Genomic DNA, 18,532 nt, shown 5'->3' with positions numbered 1-18,532 from the left:
ACGCAAAGGACTTCCTTCCCTGGCAGTTTTACGGACAGCCTGCCTGATCAAGCTCATCGTACGCCGCGCCTGGACCAGTAGCATTCTGTCTGAAGACCATGCCTAAAACCGACGGACAGATCCGCATGAGCGGCATGCCGAGCTCATCGGTGCTCTCGCAAAGGTTGTCAGAGGCATACATAGCCAAAGTAGGCCTTCATCGACCAGAGAAAGCCTTCAACCGAGGCTCCTTTGGCAGCATCAAGTTGCTTCCCCACCATGCGGCTCCCGCAGTGATTTCCGCAATCGTGACAAGGACTCTGTGAATCGTCCATGCATGTCACACTTTCGAAGGCTCGCAGACTGGACTTCCTAGCTATACGAAGGTCGATGAATAGTTCGCCTCATAGTCGCTAGCATCGAGAGCACCTGACCGGCGCATCGGTTGATTCGCCCAGCCTTTGCTGAACGCCAAGCTTCGCGAGAAGATTCTGCATCATAAGACTCGCGATCAGCCCCCCCCCCCCCCCACAAGGACGAGGCCACATTCGATGGAGATATTCCGTATGGGATTGTATCAAACTTGATCGATAGGACCGCAGACTGTCTTTAATCAGAGAATCAAGAAGTTGGCATGAGACTGAAACCCTTCGCCCACCTTGGACATCATGATGTCAATATCATGAAGCTTGCTGCAGATCTCGGCCTCCAAACCACAGGCGCCCCGTCGGCCAGCCGCCATCAAAGGCTTGATGCATGAGCAGTGTTGAAGCACATCTAATAAATGCAAGCATTTGCTCAGCACGGTCAGAAGTTTCCATTACCGAAGTCAGGTCGAGTCCAGCATGAAGCGTGCTCTCCGCTCTTGCTCGCATGCTTGCCACATGCAACTTAGATAGCTGTGAAAGTCGGCGGATGCGAAATATATGCGCATATATACGGCCGCTTTGCCTCTACTACCGTTCTCCCTGCGAAGCACTCGTCAGCGTTCGCGAAAGATATCTCAGCCCACCTGTTGCCAGCAATCCAAGATGAGGAACAGCATTACGGTAGTGACGTTACTCTCCATGGCCATGCCGCTTGCCACTCCAGCTCCCGTCCCTGCGCAGCAATTCCCAGGGTGGCCGTGGTTGGGAGGCGGAGGACTTGGAGCAGGATCTGGAGCTGGAAGATTCGATATCAGCAAATATTTCGGCGGGCTTTCGAAGTCGAGTAGTAGTAGCCCTTCCAGCTCGAGCAGCATGACCAATCTGTCAGACCTTATCAAGTACTTTCAGGACCTGCAGAAAGCGAGCTCCAGCTCCAGCTCCAGCTCCAGCTCGAGCAGCACGACCACTCTGTCAGACCTTATCAAGTACTTCCAGGACCTGCAGAAAGCGAGCTCCAACTCTACCAATTCTACATCGTCCAGTGCCTCGAAGTCCAGCGATACTTCTGCCACTGACTACTGGAAAGCCTTTCTCGACTTTTGGAAGGCCGTCTACGAAGCTTACGAGAAGCAGCGGATGTCGTCAGGCGGTGGATCCAATGGGATGAAGCAGGTAGGTTCGCGAATCTTCCTTGGCGATGTTTCGTGGCTAATGAGGCCTCAGTGAAGATGTTGTTTGGGCGTTGCGGTACGAGGAACACCGCCAGAGGTGCTTGGAGATGCTGCTGTAGAACAGTGTCGACTCCAGTTAAAGTTCTACCGCAGTAACAAAGCACGTACATAGCTGTGTCCATCAAGGTTCACCGCGCTGTGCGTACTTGACGTTCTTCTCATCTCTTCCATTTCGCCTTCTCTTCTTCCCATGACACCGTCTCTTGCTGAGGCGCGAGGCTCCTTCTAGACCACGTGTTCAGATCATCGCACATGAATTGTACGCTCTTACAACTTCTTGTCTCTCGTGCTTGTGGACTGTGCTGGGGGCCAAAACGGCTAGTGACGGCAATCTTGGAGCCGACGACCACGCGGAGCGATTGACTCTCCCAATGCCATGTCTACTGTCAAGCTGGGCACACTACTCGTAGAGAGACATATGAAGATGACACGATACATCTGGATGAGATGATGTTGTCAAGCCAGTCCAGTGTTGGTCTTCGGCCATTGGAAGAGCGAGAGAGCCAAGAGCCAAGAGCCAACCAAAGTCGGCCCGGAGATGGACAGGGGAGGCATCACCAACAACAGCAACGTCACACACCATGTCACCAGCAACCTCACGAACCCACGAAGTGACTTCAAAGTTCACTCATCTTCGATAGCTGACTTGAGGCCTCTGCTCACCGGCTTCCAGCTCCGCGCTGACACAGCCGCTTATACAGCTGCACGTCAAAAGCTCCTTCTACCCTCGGGAGCGATCGCACGACGAATCGAAGCACCGTGGTACCTGCTTGAGCTATTGCAAGCTCCTCGATCTGGCATAGTCACTTGCCAGCTCTCTGAGAAAAATACTGCAGCCATAGCACACGGCATCGACCCAGTGCGGCATGATTGGAGCTTTTGAAAAGGCTCTACCCTCTATTGGTATGGCCGGCCATTCACCTCAGCGTTTGCGGCCACTGCCTTTTGCGACGCCGGAGCTGGAGATAAGCAGAAATATGGCAAGCTCGAGCTCCGGCCGTGGCAGTGACATTCTGTATAAAGAATTCATCTTTCGTCCTGTCTAGACAACATCTCTTCTGATTCACAAAAGCAGCACCCCACCTTTGCGCTTCTAACCACAGCCATTGCATTAGTGTACCATCGACGCTACCCGCTTGCTCCCAGCACTGCGTCACGAAGAGGGCGCTGAGAAGATCGGCCTGCGCAAAAACAAAGTCGACTTACTTCCAAAGCTTCCAAAGCCTCTACCGAAGCACAGGCATCGTCAGATCCGGACAAAAACCTGACGCAGTGAAAAAGCGACTGCTCCTACAAGTTCCAACAGCGCAGCCACCCCAAACACAGCAGTAATCAACGACAAGATGAGCTCCAGCATTCCAAAGACCATGAAGGCAGCTGTCCTCGACGGCGTGGACAAGCCTCTCGTCATCAAAGAGGTTCCAGTACCAACCGCCAACCCAGGCGAGATCCTCATTAAGGTCCACGCGTGTGGTGTCTGCCACTCCGATCACCATGTTCTCCACGGCGACATGGGTCCTCCTGGCATTGACATCTTGGGTCATGAATTCGTCGGCACTGTTGTAGCAGTACCAGAAGGCGAGAAGAAGTGGCAAGTTGGCGACCGAGTAGGCGGAGCTTGGCACGGTGGACACGATAGCACTTGCCGATCGTGCTGCAGGGGAGAATTTCAGATGTGCACGAACAAGACCATCAACGGTGTCATGCGTAACGGTGGATACGCTCAGTATGCCACGCTTCGAACCGAGGCTGCCGTACGCATTCCCAAGGAAGCAGAACCAGCTGAGGTTGCGCCACTGCTGTGCGCTGGTGTTACGGTCTTTAATGGGTACGAATCTAGAAATGTTCTCGCAGGACTCGGACACTCAGACTGACCATACAATAGTATCCGCCAAATGAAGATCACCGCCGGTGAAGTCGTAGCGGTTCAAGGTCTCGGCGGCCTTGGCCATCTCGCCATCCAATACGCGCGCAAGATGGGTTTCCGTACTGTCGCCCTCTCCCGTGGCAGCGACAAGAAAGACTTCGCCATGAAGCTCGGAGCAACAGACTACATCGACACAAAAGCCGAAGATGTTGGCGAAGCTCTTCAGAAGCTCGGAGGTGCAGCTCTGATCGTCGTTACAGCACCAAACCCAGAAGTCATCACACCTTTGCTGGGAGGACTGCAAAACCGAGGAAAGCTCTTGATCCATGTGGCCATTGGACCAGTGCAAGTCGATACTGTACAAATGGTGCTCAATGCGTTGTCAGTTCATGGCTGGCCTTCTGGACATGCACTTGACAGCGAGGAGGCCATCGCTTTTGCCGAGACTCATGGTGTGCACTGCATGATCGAGAAGTTCCCGATGGAAAAGGCGAACGAGGCTATGAAGCACATGATGAGCGGAAAGGTGAGGTTCAGGGCTGTGTTGACGATGGATTAGGTCGTCTAAAGGCCAAAATAGCAATCGACGTGAACCAGAGCTGTTCACGTTCTTGCTTAGTTATCCCCATAAAGTCTAGCTTTGTTGTGCTCTCTTCAGTCATGCCTCAAGGAGCGTGTAGTGATCAAGAGCCTGAGTCTCGGCCCCAAGCGCTCCTGGGGCGCGCGAGGCTCTTAAATACTGAAGTGCATACCGAATGGGTCATGCGTCAATCATCTGTAACGCCATGATTGGAGGCTATATTGCTGCGATAAGTGCAATGGTGGCCGGCGAGAAGAGATGCCATGTTGAGATTAGCAATGCTAGGGACTCTCCCCATAGTGGATCTAGTTGTTGCCCACTTCTAGTGTGAGCTCAACCTCCATAGCAAGATCTGATGAATCCTCGCAGTATTTATGATGGGAAGTTTGAGATTTCGCAAAGCACGAAGGCATTTCGTAGAGACGAAGGCTCTCCTGTGTCGCTTGCAGTATCGTTTTGCGTTCATAGAGGATTGGTGTCATCTCAAGACACGACTGGCATTGATCTGTGCTCCCGCGCTCGCCTGGCCATTGGTCGCTGGTGGTGCTTCATTCATCAGGCTCTCCAGGCCGAGATGTCTCCAAGCCGGCTCGCGATGCTTCTGCTGCGCGCGCTGAATGCCAAACGCAGCATGTTGATCTGGCACGATATCGTCCTCGTCGTCGGGATTGATGGGCTGGTGTTGCGACGCGACGTGGATTTCTTCGGCAGGCAGCTTGATACGAGTGAAGTCTTCGAGCAGATGGGCGTGGTGCGAGTGGTGCAGGTGCAGAAAGGTGAAGCTCGAGTCGCGCGACTGTGATGGGTTTGGTTAGGTTCTTCTGGTTGCTTCGTGGGTCTTGCTTGGGTCGATGGGGCTCCAAAAGCTTACCATGCTGACTACAACGAGGGAATGCTTGGATGATGGCGAAGCTTGACAGTGCAGTATGCAGGTCCGGGACAAAAACGTGGTTGTTGAGGCTGTTGACGATGCGCGATCATCAACGCAATGCGACAGACCGGTCAGCAACGAGGTCACGTCACGGTGTAGCTAGCGAGCGGAGGCGATTAGGCTGAGTTGAAGGGTAGGGTGCCTTTCGAGGCGTACTGTAGTGACTAGTTGGTTTGGTGCAGTAGTGTGGGTTCGGTCGGCTGGCTGCAGGAGACGTACTGCTGCTTGCGGTAAAGAACTGGTACCTATGGTGCAGCGCCAAGAGTGGCCGCGTAATGGCGAATGGCCCGGCCAGCCAAAAATCAGTGGTTTGCCCCTATGCAACGCTTGCTTGATTGAGTGCACAGCAATTATTGCTTGTGTGGGCTTGACACCTGTAAGTTGTCGGGCGGGCTTCTTTCGGGTGGGCGAGCAAGCGCAAAGTCAAGGAGACTGAAGCCACAGCCACTACGCAGTCTGAACACCATACAGTACCACTACAGCACCAGCACCCAAGACTACCAACACCCATACTCATTCTACTCCCAACTCTCCTGCCGGCACTGGACCACTGCGCTGTACAAGCACTTCGGCTTGTCTGCTGTCGGCTGGCCACTGCACCGCACGATTGATGCGCTAATCACAGCGACCGCCGTCCGAGTCTGCGCATCTGCTTCAGTCGCTCGTTACCTTACCTGCCGTCTCAGTCTGCCCTGGCCTGGCCTGGCGATACGCCGCTTCCCATCCTCCATCTGCGCACGACATTCTGGCGACTGAGAACACATCTCGGCTTCGCCCCTCGCGGGCTCAGAACGCCGCCATGCACATCGTCAAGGGCATCTCCAAACGCCTGCCCTCGTCCGAGAACCTGCCGACCCTCAAGTCGCTGCACATGACATCGCTTAAGGATGTGTCAGAAAAGGTCACTCCACGCTTGTCGTTCTTCAAGAAGCGAATACGCATCCGCGGCAACAGCAAAGTCTCCGTGCCGCTGTATTTGGTCCTCCTGTTTCCCGCCATGGTTGTCATTGCTATTTTGACCCTCTTCCTGCGCCATCCAGACTCGCCCGGCGCACGATTAATCCCCTCAGGCTCGCCTCCGAGCATACGCAAGATCAGCGAGAAGCACGATAAGGTCTTCGTCACGGGATGCTTGGATCCCGAGATCACGTCCAAGGAGCATGAGCGCATGAATGCCGCTTTTGTGGTGCTTGCGCGGAATAAGGAGCTGGACGGGGTCATTGAGAGTATCAAGAGCGTGGAGAGGCATTTCAATCGCTGGTTTCACTATCCATACGTCTTCCTGAATGACGGAGACTTCAACAGCACATTCAAGGAGACAATCTTGAACTACACGTCTTCGCCTGTCGAGTTCGGCAAGATTGGACCTGAGCACTGGGGCTTCCCCAACTGGACCGATGTGAACGTCGCCAAGGAGGGCATCCGGAAGCAGGGTGACCAGGCCATCATGTACGGTGGCATGGAGTCCTACCACCACATGTGTCGCTTCTACTCCGGCTTCTTCTACAAACATGAGCTGCTTCTGAAGTACGACTGGTACTGGCGAGTCGAGCCAGAGATCAAGTACTTCTGCGACATGACTTACGACCCATTCGTGCACATGGCTCGCAATAACAAGACATACGGCTTCACCATCGCAGTCAAGGAGCTGAAAGAGACCGTGCCCAACATCTTCCGATACGCCTCCGCATACAAGCGCACACGCAATATCACCAGTCAAGGCCTCTGGGAAATGTTTGTTGAGCCGAAGGAGGGCTACAACCAAGATGGCACGCCGAAGCCGGGCACCATTCCGCCGGATCAGCTGCCTAAAGAAGATCCCAAATACGAAGACGGTAAGCACAAGCCACTTGCAGAGGATATTCTACGAACTGAACCTGGCCAAGGCACCCTTCCCGAAATCGACCCTGAAGCCATGGAAGGAGAAGTCTACAACATGTGCCATTTCTGGTCCAACTTCGAAATTGCAAGACTGGACTTCTTCCGAAGCAAAGAGTATGAAGACTTCTTCAATATGATGGATCGATCAGGTGGCTTTTGGATGGAACGAGTAAGTGTGGGCGAGATGATGAGCTACTGTAGAGATGACTGACACCACGCGTTAGTGGGGTGATGCACCTATCCATTCACTAGCCGCCGGCGCCCTCCTCTCGCCCAAAGACATCCACTACTTCCGCGATTATGGTTACAGACACACCACGATCCAGCATTGTCCAGCAAATGCACCGGCGCGGCAGATGCCGCGAGATCCATACCTCGAAACAACAACCACAGACGAAAAAGCTCGAAGAGAAGAGGATGAATACTGGGACAAATGGGATCCGGAAAAGGAAAATGGCGTTGGATGCAGATGTCGCTGTGACACTGACATCGTCGATGTGGAGGGCAAGGAGGGAAGTTGCATACCACAATGGGTCGACATTGCCGGCGGTTTCATCACTCCATCCGGGCCTGGCTGATCTGCATGAGATAGAACGGGTGTAATGGCAGGAGTAATCGCATGCCAGTAACGGCAGAACTGGCGAGGAAAGGAGTACTTTTGCAGCAAGCGATTTTGCATTGGATGGGCGTCTTCGAGGTTTGGGAACATTGTACAGGTCACACTGGATGGACGTGCATGGTCGCCACACATTATACTATTATGTCTGCTGATGCGCCCATAACATACAGCTACAGCTACTTGCGCTCGAATACTGCAGAAGTACGAGCGAGAATGACAGATCTCTCGAGATAATGCGTACCGCAACCCTCATGTATGCAACCTGCTTCTAAAACTAATGCGCAGTACACACACTCGAACACCACTTTCTCGACATCCAAGATGCATTCGCCACCGCAGTCACGAACATTGCATGTGGCGTTCTGGTGTAGTGAGGAAGGTGGTGCAAGGATAGGACAAGGGGAGGTACCATATACCTGCCGGGCGTTGACAGTTTCCACAACCTTCCGACTACCATACGGACTCTGGAAGGAATGGTCACACGCAGGAACTCGCTCCGCATACAATGATAGGAAGCCGCTGGGCGCAATTCATCCAGGCGGGGTGGGAACGATGTGCACTGTAGAATGCAATGGTTACATCGCTTATTCACCGAGCATCCGCGTGAGTGCCCAGATGTATAATACATGGTGCTGACAACAACCAGAACAATTTTCCACTACCCAGCGCAAGCTCTTTGCAACGCACTCAGCACCATGCTTCTCGATCCAAAGCTACTCCTGGCCAGTAGCGCCATACCCAACGCTGCCCGAATCACCACGCCATACCTCGAAGTCCCAGCATGTCCAGCGAAAGGCACGATCGAATACTCCCTTTCCGTACCGAACAAGACCGCGTTTCCATTGACACAGGTTGATCTCTGCTATTCGGAAACATCGCTGGAGATCGACTTCACCGCGTATAACGAGACCAATTTCTTCTACAACTCTAGTCAGGCCACCAATGATCCCATCTACCAATGGGAGGTCATGGAGACATTCATTTCTGCGGGAACGAATGATCCGAAGACATACCTCGAGTTCGAAGTCTCACCTAATAACGTCACATTCAACGCCATCATCTACAATGCTTCGAAGAACCGAACTGAGGGCCAGCCGTTCGACACGCTTTACCTCCAAACACCTGTAGAGGATGGACTGATTGCAGCCACGGAGCTGGATAAAGCGAATGAGATCTGGAAGAGTGCTGTGAAGATTCCACTTGGGCTGTGGAATGTTGATGAAGGCTGCGGCAAGGGAACGAAGTGGAGGATGAACTTTGTCAGGCTCAAGAACGTTCCGAACGAGAGCTCTTTGCTAACGAGGAGACAGTTTCGAACTGTAGTCAGTCCTAACACTTTTCCAGACCAGCTACTCGGCGCGTGGAATCCCCCAGACAGGGCGAGCTTCCATATCACGCCATATTTTGGTCTGGTGTATTTTGTGTAGGGACACATGTGAGGAGAGCATCTTTTGAGACTGATCAATGCAAAGCTGAGAGCTCAACTCCCCACTTACTGCGGGGAGATCGGAAACGGCAAACGGCCAACCAGAACATGAATCAGCGCTACATATACCTTCCACGATCATATAGGCACTGGGTGCTGTGGAACAGCTGGGAGATACGATAATTACAATAAGTTCTTAGGCACCACAGTCATCTCAAGCACCATGGCGCCGCCTTTCAGAACCGACCAGATCGGGTCACTTCTTCGTCCATCATTCCTGCTTGAGGCGCGCTCGAGCGTATCATCACCAGGTCAAATGTATGATGTCCACGGCGATCCCGCCATCAAGGAAGCAGAAAAGCGAGCGATCCTGCAAGTAATAGCAAAGCAGCTCCAGCTTGGCATCAGACCCATAGTCTCTGGAGAATACTGTCGCCAGATCTTCTACGGCGGATTTTTTGAAATGCTCGCAGGCATGACGGCCATACCAGATCTACCTATTCCAGACGCTTTCCGAACAAACTTTCCCACTACAACTGGTCTCGCAGCAATGGGCGCCAAGACCAGAGCCGCAGTCAAATGTACCGGACCCATCAAGTGGACTAAAAGTGCCTACCTGGACGAATGGGAAATGATTAAAGAAGGTCTAGGACACGATGAGAAGCTATACAAAGAAGCCAAAATTACTATGCCAGCACCAACGTATCAGCACATCCAGCTCAAACCCGGAACAGCATTCACACCAGAGTCCGGGTACTCGAGCGATATGCAGTACTTCCAAGCTCTCGCCGAAGCCTACGTCCAGGAAATCTCAGCACTGTACTCGGCGGGTTGCAGAAACATTCAAGTCGACGATCCGCACCTCACATATTTTTGTTCCTCACAGTTCCTTTCAGGCTGTGCCAAGGACGGAACTGACACCGATGAACTCCTGGACTTGTATCTAGAATCGCATAACCTATTTCTCCGAACCCTCCCGAAAGATCTGCGAATCGGTGTGCATTTATGTCGAGGCAACATGTCCGGATCAAAACATTGGGTTACCGGGTCATATGACACCATCGCTGAGAAATTATTCACCAAGACGGATTACGATACTTTTTACCTCGAGTTCGATGATCTGCAACGCAGTGGTGGATTCGAGGTTTTGAGATTTTTGCGGAATGGGAAGAATGTTGTTTTGGGACTTGTGAGTACGAAGAAATTTCAGCTTGAGGTTGAAGAGGATTTGGTGGGGAAGATTCTTGAGGCTGCAGAGGTGGCGAAGGGAGGGTTGAATGCTTTGGCGCTGAGTCCGCAGTGTGGATTTTCGAGTTTGAGTGTTGCGGGTGGAGAGGGGATGACTGAGGAGAGGATGTGGGAGAAATTGGAGTTGGTAAAGAAGGTGGCGAGGAAGGTGTGGGGGGATGATGATGATGATGTTTGAGTGTTGTTTGCTGTCATCGTTCCGAGTGTCAGTGGTGTTCTAACAGCTGACTGTGCTTGCGAAGGGCAGCAATCTGCTATTCTTAGTTGTGGTGAAGTTGACGCAGGTCATTGAAGTTTGACCGTTGTCCAGACCACCGATTCGACACTGTAGCAGAATGTCACGAGGAGATCAGGTCCAGCTGAAATGCTTTCTTTCTTTCTGGCAGCAAGCTGCAGCCCGCCGACAGAATACACCTCTCGGTAGGCTCTCGTCTGAGATATTACACAGTAAACATCATTTGTCATCCTGACAGTCCATAGTCTCAGGGTATCATCGCTCATTCCTCCCAATATGCATGCAGGTCACACTCAATCCCAAACGCCGACGCTTCGAACAGCAATGTATACCTCTCTTCACCCTCTATGCATTTCAATGAAACTTTCGACTTTTGGTGCTCGTTCGCCGTCAATTATACTACTGCGTGTACTGCTTCTTCGATGTCTGAATCCGTAATCCTCTGAGAATGTATCTTGTGGTGTCCATTTCTTGCTATCGTAGGCAGGGACCTCTGACATCATCTTATCGACTGTGAATTGTTAGCTCGGCGTCTTCAAGAGCATATGATTCATGTCGTGATTTACCTTGCTCAAGTGTGAGGCCCTTAGTCTCGGGCACGAACATCCAGGCAAAAAGAGCACAGGAAGCACAGGTAGATCCCCAAATGAAGAACACTGTTGCTCGTCAGCGAATCCAGACGAATTGTTTTGTCGTAAGAGTCAATCATACCTTTAACGCCCAAATTTCCCTTGTCTTCATCAACGATAAACGGAACGATAATGCCAATAACACAGTTCCAGAACCAATTCGAGGCTGTTGATAGCGCAACGCCTTTCGATCTGATGGGCAGCTGGAAGATCTCGCCTATGACGACCCACGCGGCTGGACCCTATATACAGTTGATGGTCAGCTCCAGAGACCCGAGTTAGTTTGGCTAAATTTGTTCTATCACGTACCCATGTCGATGCAAAGAAGAAGACATATATGCAAACAAAAACAATAATACAGTAGCTCGATGCCTCCGAATTGCCAGATACGCCGATAATTGCGACAAGGAACTCGCAGATGCACATCGCTACTGCGCCGAAGATGAGCAGATTTCTTCGGCCAAACTTCTCGATGGCATAGAAGGAGACGGGTGTACTGAGCACGTTGACAATCGTTGTGACCATGGAGATCAGGAAGGGATTTGTCAGGTGCACCTGCTGGAAGAACGTGACCGAGTAGTAGAAGATGAAGTTGATTCCGGTCCATTGCTGCATCATCTGTAATGAGGTTCCAATGAAGATTTTTCGGATGTTGCTGTTCGAATTCGTGATGCCGCCTGTGAATAGTCCTGCCCATGAAACTTCCCCGACTTGCGCTTCGTATTCGCAGTGGGCAACGATCTCCGCGAGTTCGTCCTCGATGAATGGGCATTCCACTGGTTGTCCACGTACTCTTGCCAGCGCTTGTGCGGCCTTGGCATATTTCTTCTTTTTGACCCAATATCGCGGGCTCTCCGGTAGAATGAAAAGGCCAATGCTCAAGATGACTGCCCACATGAACTGAACAGAGATGGGAATGCGGTAGGCGCCGGAGTCTCTCCGGTCCTGGTTTGCGTAGCCGACGCAGCTTGCCAACATGATGCCGATTGTGATGGCAAACTGGTAGGCGGAGACGATCGCGCCTCGGACCTTTCGTGGAGCGACTTCAGACATGTAGAGGATGTTGACGGCCGAGACACAGCCAACACCGAGGCCTGAGATGAATCGACCCACGCAGAGTGCAGCTACATGAGTTGCGGCGACCTGGATCACGACGCCTACCACGAACACTCCGCAGCCAGGCCCAACAATGGTCGGTCGTCTCCCGATTTGGTCAGCGAGGTAGCCCGAGATCAGTGCGCCCACGAAAGTACCGGCAGAGAGTATGGAAACGATCAACGACTTTTCCCAGGTCGCATAGTTGTAGCCGTCCGGTGCGTCTGGCTGGACTGGATATCCTGGATGGCCGTAGTCCTTCTTGAATTGTGCCATGCCAAGCACGGCCGAGATATATCCAGAATCATATCCGAAGAGGACACCTGCGAATGCTGCGAAGGCACACATAACGTATGCCTTCGCAGTTACCGGTGCCTCTATTCGATGTAATGTAGTCGACATGGCCGAGTCGATCGTCGAAAGCTTGGTGTTGATCGTTCGTGGCAGCGTCAAGCGTCTCGGATGGTGTGTACAGCTCTCAGTCGACAGCTGCCGGAGGAGGCATTGGAAACATGTTGCAAGCAGTAGCAGTGGTATTCAAAGAGGCTCATCCCTCCACGAGCAACAGTGTTTCGCTACGGCAGAGTATGGAACAGAAGAGAGAAAGCAAAGCAAGATCAACACCGTCGTACCATAGCCTGCTGCCAGGTGCCGGTGGAAAGCATGCAGTGCCAGGTCGCCGCATGACGATCCCCGGTGAACCTTGGTGCGTGGTTACGTTCGTGCCACGGGTACCATGCATTAGTGCCATTAACAGTACCGTACAGTACCTGGCTCGCTGCCGCTCCGGCTACAACGAACGCTACAGTACCTTGGCGAGGCTCCATTGAAATCTCGAACTCCGACCAATCAATACATATTGCAGGGCTCCGACTCCTGTGCAGTTCTCACGTGAGCCATTGGGAACCGAACGTCTCCTAGCAAGCAACCTCGAGGCTAAACCGAGCCCCAGCTACCCGCCCGAGCCCCAGCATACCCCGAGATTACGAGATCGGCTGTTCTATACATAATCGCGTGTAGAAGCGGATAATCGCGTCGATGTAGGCCCCGCTAGCCGGGCAACTACTGCAATACTGCTGCTAGCAATACTGCTACTAGCTATAAAGCTAAAGTTTGTTAGTAAATTAGTAGTATAGCAAAATTAAAGGTATTATTAGTTGTTAGCTATCTACTTAGGCCTAAGCGGATTACGACCTGCCGCCTTGTAACTACGCGAGGCTATATATACTAGCTTATACTAGTCTCTTAGTTGCTAACTAGTATACTACTATTACTAACTAGTATACTACTATTACTAAGTAAACTAATAGTGCTATTACTATAGTACCTAGTAATAAAGCGGCCTTCCTACTAGCTATATAAGTATAAGAAAATAGGTATATAGCAACGTATAGAATACCCTCTACTAATCGCTATAGTAGAAAGTAGAACTAAACCGTACCTTTCTTAGAATAGAGCAGAGCGTTTACTATTAACTAGGCTACCTACGGATAGCATATATGCCGAGCCGGCAACCGAGTATGTCTATACGAGCGACCGAGCTTTTCCGCATATACGCTAAGTAGGCTTTACGCTAGCGAGACAATACCGTAGTATATATAATAATATTATATAATTGTTATATAGGCTTGCAGCTTGCTAAGGCATAATAGGAGACTTTACTTGCTTAGGTTCTTATAATTATCTCCTTCCCCTAGTATAGCTATCCTAGCTATAGGGTAATATAGTAAATTATACTATTTCTTATACTCTACGCTATACTTACGCGTCTTATACGTACCTATCGCTAGGCTATAGTTGCTAGGCACGTTATAATTTGCCTCGTAGTTACTTGTTTGTTTATAGATTTAAAGCGCGGCTACTTCTAGTACTAACTAGAGATTGCCTAAATTTCTAAGAACGCGGTAGCTACGCGAGAACGCAAGCTGTCCGAAAGCGAGGCGAGTATTTAAAGCATTTGAAGCCCGCTTAAAAACTTCTTCTTTTTCTAAGCGCTCCGAATACTATTTGCCTACGCCCTACCTACTCCGCCCTCGCGCCTCCCTAGTATTACTTAAAGATTTTTCTTTTTAAATATCTATCTAAAAAAAACATTACTAGTATATCTACTCCTTCGCGTACCTTAGGTAAGCGCGCTATAGGCGCTCCGCCCTCGATACCTACTACGCCTACCTAGCGCCCTCTAAAAGTCCTAAAAGGCTATATTCGTTACTTTAAGTATATAATAGCTAATAGTACGTATTCTCGCTACTTGCTACGCGCTTGCGCTTTGTAACTAACTCGCTTTAGTAGACCTAACTAAGGTTTATATAGGCGGCAATATAGACCCTACTACTAAGCGTAACTACGATCGCTGCCGTAGTAGCTATTATACCTATACTCCGCTTACGGCCCGCTTACTAGTGTCGCTACTAGCGTATATTCGCGCCGTACGCTCTACGCGCGACCTATACGACCTAGACGGCTACGACTCTATCGAGGAGTCTAACGAGGCCTTAGAGGCACTCTAGGCCGAGCTAGACTCTATAGTTGTACGTATATTCCTTATACGCTCCGATTGCGCTTCGTATACTAACCTCGATATTAGTTATCCTATCTACGCTATACGTCTTTTATACTAATAAGAATAAGGTAACCCCCGGCGGCAAAGCCCTAGCCCGTAAGAGGGCCGCTAGCGGGTCCCTTACGGACGTTAACTTACTTAGTACCCTCGAGTATATCGGCACTAACTTAGCCGGCTTAGTAGAGATCGGTCGTTAGGTATAGTTTTTCCTATAGCCTCGTCTTACTTGCGCTTCGTATACTAACTATACTAGAACCTCGCTTAGCGCGTCGGCGCTAAGGCTATCGCCGCTATCGATACCGCTATAGGTATCGAAGAGGAGGAGGAGGCTAAGGATTCTAAGGATAAGTAGAGTAGGCGGCCTGCTGTCGCTGCGCTTACGTAGCGCCTTCTTTATATATACTAGGCTAATAGGCCTTTTTTAGTAGCGAAACGAGCACGTATCTACTATTTTTCTTAAGTTTTATTTTCTTTTATTTTAATTACTGCCTACGCTTACGCTTCGCTTAAGCTTCGAACTCGTCTAACGCTATAGAATCTTTAATATAAATAGCTAGCTCCTAAGTGTTGTATTCTTTAGGCTAACCTCGCTACTTAATAAGGTAGTACGCCTTCCGCTTCTTTATCTTCTTTACTACGATTGTTTCTACCTACTACTTATTACCTTTAGCGATAGGCATACTTATCTTATACTCCTCGCTATCGCGCCTATACTAAGGCTCGAGAAGGGAAATATAGAAAACATTATAGATCTTCGTGCTTAACGGTAGTGCTAGGCGGTACGCCTACGCTCCGACTACGTTAATAATATAGAAAGGCCCTATATACTTCGGGCTAAGTTTCTTCTTTAGGATATCTAAGCTAATGTTCTTTATCGATAGTAAGACTAAGTTACCTATACTATATATCTTAGTAGTATAGTATATATTGTATTGCTTAGCCTAGTATTCTACTGCTTTCTGCTAGCGTTCTATAAGCGTTTTATATACTTGTTATAGTCGCTTCGTAGCGTCGATAGCTACTAGTACCCTTCCCTTAGTTAGCTCGTCCCGAGCTAGTAGCTTATTTGCGCTTAGCATTAAATTAGGGTTAAAGCCGTAGAGCATCTTAAAGGGGCTTATACGCAACGTAGGATAAACGCTATTATTATAGGCAAACTCTGCCTAAGGCAATAGTTTAGCCTACTTATCCTAATTCTTAGAGTAATAGTATCGAAGGTATTACTCGAGGGTCTAATTCGCGCGTTCGGTTTACCTATTAGTCTAAGGATAGAAGGCTATACTAAGCCTGCGCTTTATATACGCTTCGAAGCAGAAGTCGCTCTAAAACTAGCTAGTAAAAAGCGATCTACGATCGCTAATAATGCCTAATAGCACTCTAAAACGCCTAATTACCTCCCTTTAAAGGATATCCGCGAGTTCTACTACTATGCACTTCTTCGTCGTTAGGATAAAGAGGCTTATCTTCGTATAGCGGTCGACTATTACGAGGATCGTAGTATATACGTAGGTACCGAGCTTGCTCGGCGGGAGATCGGTAATAAAGTCTATTATCAATTCTTGCTATAGTCGGGTTAGTATAGGTAGCGTAGCGAGCTCGCTATATAGGCGATAGCGCTTCGTCTTCGACTGTTAATAAATTCTATAGGTGCGGATATAGGCTATAATATCCTCGGCTATTTTCGGCTAGAAGTACTTTTAGCGTATTAGGTCTATAGTCTTAGCTATACTAAAGTATCTAGCTAAAGGGTCGTCGTAGTATATACATATTAGCTGCGTACGTAATACGTAGTCCTTAGAGATATATAGCGTATCGCTATAGTAAATAAGGTTACTACAACGAGAATAGCTAGGCGGGAGGTTAGAACTACTTAACGAGGCTAAGCTACCCGACGGTAAGCTTGTCTCGTATAAGCCTCCTCCTCTCGCTTGCTCTAGCTATTATAGAGTATATACGAAACTAAGGGTTATATTAGGTATCTCGTAGTAGGGCCCGTTATTCCTAACGATAGTAGCCGCTACTCTTATAGGACTGCTAATAAAACTCTTGCGTTCCGCTAGCGCTATACTAGCGTCTCGTATCCCTATATATATAATAGAGATGCGTTTTATAATCGGCTCGATATCCTTAGGCAGATTTAACTATAGAGCTAGTTTCGACTATAATATAGGGAGAAGGTTGTTCGCCGCCTACGACTCGCTTTCGTAGTCGCTACGTCGCGAAGGTATATCGGCTAGATTTCGTTTACTAGCCCGATATTTAATAGTAAAGTCGAAAGGTATAAGGAAGGTTGCCTATCTTGCCTGCCTTCCGATAAGCTGCTTTATTTTTATAAAGCCCTTAAGATTAGCGTAATCGATAACTACGCGGATCGTATACTAGGCACTATCGAGGTATAGGCGCTAATGCTTAAAGGACTCGATAACCGCTAAGAGCTCCTAATTATAGGTCTTATAATTTATCTTAGCTAGGACTATTTTCTGTAACTAGAAAGCAATAGGGTGCTAATTCCTATCTTCGCTCTATTATAATATAATCCCTACTAAGGCGAACGTAGAGGCATCGGTTTTAATACATAGGGGCTTCGTAGGATTATAGTGTTATAATATCGAGGACCGAGGTAGAGCTAAAGGCAGCCTTTAGCTAGCGGAACGCTTGCTCCTCGCTTTCGCCCTACTAGACCTAACCTAGCTTCCGGCTATTTACGGCGCCTTTTAATAGGGTAGTTAGCGGTATAACGATTCGGGAGTAATTTAGGATAAACCTCCGATAGAAGTTATAGAATCTAAGGAAGGATTAAACCTCTTTTAGCGTTAACAGACGAGGCTACTCGGTAATAGCGTTTACCCTACGCTAATCTATCGATACGCCTTCGGTACTAACGATAAACCCGAGGAATTCGACTTCTTTCTTCTAGAAGGAACATTTCTTTCTATTCGTATATAAGGCGAACTTCCGGAGCCGCGTAAGGATAGCGTATACGTCTCGTACGTAGTCCTCTCGCGTTTTGCTATAAATAAGAATATCGTTAAGGTAGACGATATAGCAAATATTAACTAGGCTAGCTAACGCCCTATTAATGTATCCTTAAAACGTAGTAGGAGTATTAGTAAGCCTAAAAGATATTACCTTATACTCGAAGTGCCCGTACCGCGTATAGAACGCAGTCTTCTACTCGTCGCCTCGCTTAATATAGATACGGTAATATATATCCTAAAGGTCTAAGGACGTATACTATTTAGCGTCCTTAAGCTTATTTAGCGTTTCGCTAATAAGAGGCAGAGGGTAACAATTTTTAATAGTAATCTCGTTTAGCCCCCTATAATCGACATAGAGTCTTAGACTACTATCCTTCTTTAGTACGAACAGGATCGGCGTATCTGCCTCGCTTATACTAAGCTAGATCTAATCGTTGTCTAAGGCTAAGCTTAGGTAATTACGAAGGTCGCTAAGCTCTCTTCCTAAAGAATAGTAGAGAGGTTTATATAGTAGCTTCGTTCCGGGGATTAGGTCGATCGTATACTCTACGTCTTCGAGGAGCTTACGTCGCGCTTTAGGCGTTATAGTAAAGACGTCTTCGAAGTCTTTAAATTCTTCTAGTAAGGAGGAACCCTTAGCGATATCGCGGAGCTAGCGAACGCTAATCGTATATACGTATAGAGCGTTACGTATGTTTTTCTAGAATTCCTATAGTTCCCGTACGCGTATCGAACGCGCTATAGCTTCGTTCCTATAGGTCTAGGTATCTATCGAGCTATCGACGATTACCTTTTAATCGCGCCTCTAAGGCCTACTAAGAATAATATTAGGGAGGGGTATCTCGAAAGCGTAGAACACTCCGGTAGTAATGCGTTCTTAGCCTATAGAGTCGGCAATCCG

General features: G+C 49.2%; 8 protein-coding genes across 8 annotated transcripts; 5 read left to right on the top strand and 3 right to left on the bottom strand.

Moving 5' to 3' along the window:
- Positions 1–28: 28 nt before the first annotated feature.
- Positions 29–854, bottom strand: MYCFIDRAFT_172005 (uncharacterized protein; the record flags this gene model as incomplete). The annotated part of the gene is made up of 7 exons (XM_007925384.1): positions 29–154; positions 180–229; positions 258–299; positions 326–382; positions 414–586; positions 621–756; positions 785–854. The coding sequence occupies 7 exons, from the start codon at positions 852–854 to the stop codon at positions 29–31; spliced, it is 654 nt and encodes a 217-aa protein (XP_007923575.1).
- Positions 855–1,010: 156 nt separating this feature from the next.
- MYCFIDRAFT_82150 (uncharacterized protein) lies at positions 1,011–1,989 on the top strand (the record flags this gene model as incomplete). Its single annotated transcript, XM_007924646.1, has 2 exons — positions 1,011–1,520; positions 1,822–1,989. 2 exons carry the CDS (start codon positions 1,011–1,013, stop codon positions 1,987–1,989), a joined length of 678 nt encoding a protein of 225 aa, XP_007922837.1.
- A 656-nt stretch (positions 1,990–2,645) lies between these two features.
- On the top strand, positions 2,646–4,511 carry MYCFIDRAFT_72271 (uncharacterized protein). The gene is made up of 2 exons (XM_007924536.1): positions 2,646–3,407; positions 3,465–4,511. The coding sequence occupies exons 1-2, from the start codon at positions 2,923–2,925 to the stop codon at positions 4,003–4,005; spliced, it is 1,026 nt and encodes a 341-aa protein (XP_007922727.1). The 5' UTR covers positions 2,646–2,922; the 3' UTR covers positions 4,006–4,511.
- MYCFIDRAFT_82147 (uncharacterized protein) lies at positions 4,486–5,315 on the bottom strand. The gene is made up of 2 exons (XM_007924645.1): positions 4,898–5,315; positions 4,486–4,822 (listed from the first exon to the last, which is right to left on the bottom strand). Exons 1-2 carry the CDS (start codon positions 4,898–4,900, stop codon positions 4,505–4,507), a joined length of 321 nt encoding a protein of 106 aa, XP_007922836.1. The 5' UTR covers positions 4,901–5,315; the 3' UTR covers positions 4,486–4,504.
- Positions 5,316–5,756: 441 nt separating this feature from the next.
- Positions 5,757–7,416, top strand: MYCFIDRAFT_130299 (glycosyltransferase family 15 protein; the record flags this gene model as incomplete). Its single annotated transcript, XM_007925383.1, has 2 exons — positions 5,757–7,007; positions 7,063–7,416. The coding sequence occupies 2 exons, from the start codon at positions 5,757–5,759 to the stop codon at positions 7,414–7,416; spliced, it is 1,605 nt and encodes a 534-aa protein (XP_007923574.1).
- A 709-nt stretch (positions 7,417–8,125) lies between these two features.
- MYCFIDRAFT_52563 (uncharacterized protein) lies at positions 8,126–9,002 on the top strand. Its single transcript, XM_007924372.1, has 2 exons — positions 8,126–8,716; positions 8,768–9,002. Exons 1-2 carry the CDS (start codon positions 8,153–8,155, stop codon positions 8,882–8,884), a joined length of 681 nt encoding a protein of 226 aa, XP_007922563.1. The 5' UTR covers positions 8,126–8,152; the 3' UTR covers positions 8,885–9,002.
- Positions 9,003–9,106: 104 nt separating this feature from the next.
- On the top strand, positions 9,107–10,309 carry MYCFIDRAFT_39988 (uncharacterized protein; the record flags this gene model as incomplete). Its single annotated transcript, XM_007924232.1, has 1 exon — positions 9,107–10,309. One exon carries the CDS (start codon positions 9,107–9,109, stop codon positions 10,307–10,309), a length of 1,203 nt encoding a protein of 400 aa, XP_007922423.1.
- A 177-nt stretch (positions 10,310–10,486) lies between these two features.
- On the bottom strand, positions 10,487–12,665 carry MYCFIDRAFT_59392 (uncharacterized protein). The gene is made up of 4 exons (XM_007924439.1): positions 11,305–12,665; positions 11,078–11,237; positions 10,933–11,022; positions 10,487–10,877 (listed from the first exon to the last, which is right to left on the bottom strand). The coding sequence occupies exons 1-4, from the start codon at positions 12,490–12,492 to the stop codon at positions 10,705–10,707; spliced, it is 1,611 nt and encodes a 536-aa protein (XP_007922630.1). The 5' UTR covers positions 12,493–12,665; the 3' UTR covers positions 10,487–10,704.
- Positions 12,666–18,532: the final 5,867 nt, after the last annotated feature.

This window comes from Pseudocercospora fijiensis (assembly GCF_000340215.1).
Source record: "Pseudocercospora fijiensis CIRAD86 unplaced genomic scaffold MYCFIscaffold_2, whole genome shotgun sequence".
NCBI classification, from domain to species: Eukaryota; Fungi; Ascomycota; class Dothideomycetes; order Mycosphaerellales; family Mycosphaerellaceae; genus Pseudocercospora; species Pseudocercospora fijiensis.
This window is presented reverse-complemented; position numbering and strand designations above follow the sequence as displayed.

Excerpts from the sequence above, each read along its gene's own strand:
- MYCFIDRAFT_72271 (XM_007924536.1), top strand. The coding sequence starts at position 2,923 with ATGAGCTCCAGCATTCCAAAGACCATGAAGGCAGCTGTCCTCGACGGC. Across the intron at positions 3,408-3,464 it reads GGTGTTACGGTCTTTAATGG|TATCCGCCAAATGAAGATCA; the intron begins GTACGAATCTAG and ends ACCATACAATAG.
- MYCFIDRAFT_52563 (XM_007924372.1), top strand. The coding sequence starts at position 8,153 with ATGCTTCTCGATCCAAAGCTACTCCTGGCCAGTAGCGCCATACCCAAC. Across the intron at positions 8,717-8,767 it reads CGAAGTGGAGGATGAACTTT|TTTCGAACTGTAGTCAGTCC; the intron begins GTCAGGCTCAAG and ends ACGAGGAGACAG.
- MYCFIDRAFT_59392 (XM_007924439.1), bottom strand. The coding sequence starts at position 12,492 with ATGTCGACTACATTACATCGAATAGAGGCACCGGTAACTGCGAAGGCA. Across the intron at positions 11,238-11,304 it reads TCTTCTTTGCATCGACATGG|GGTCCAGCCGCGTGGGTCGT; the intron begins GTACGTGATAGA and ends AACTGTATATAG. Across the intron at positions 11,023-11,077 it reads GGGAAATTTGGGCGTTAAAG|TGTTCTTCATTTGGGGATCT; the intron begins GTATGATTGACT and ends GACGAGCAACAG.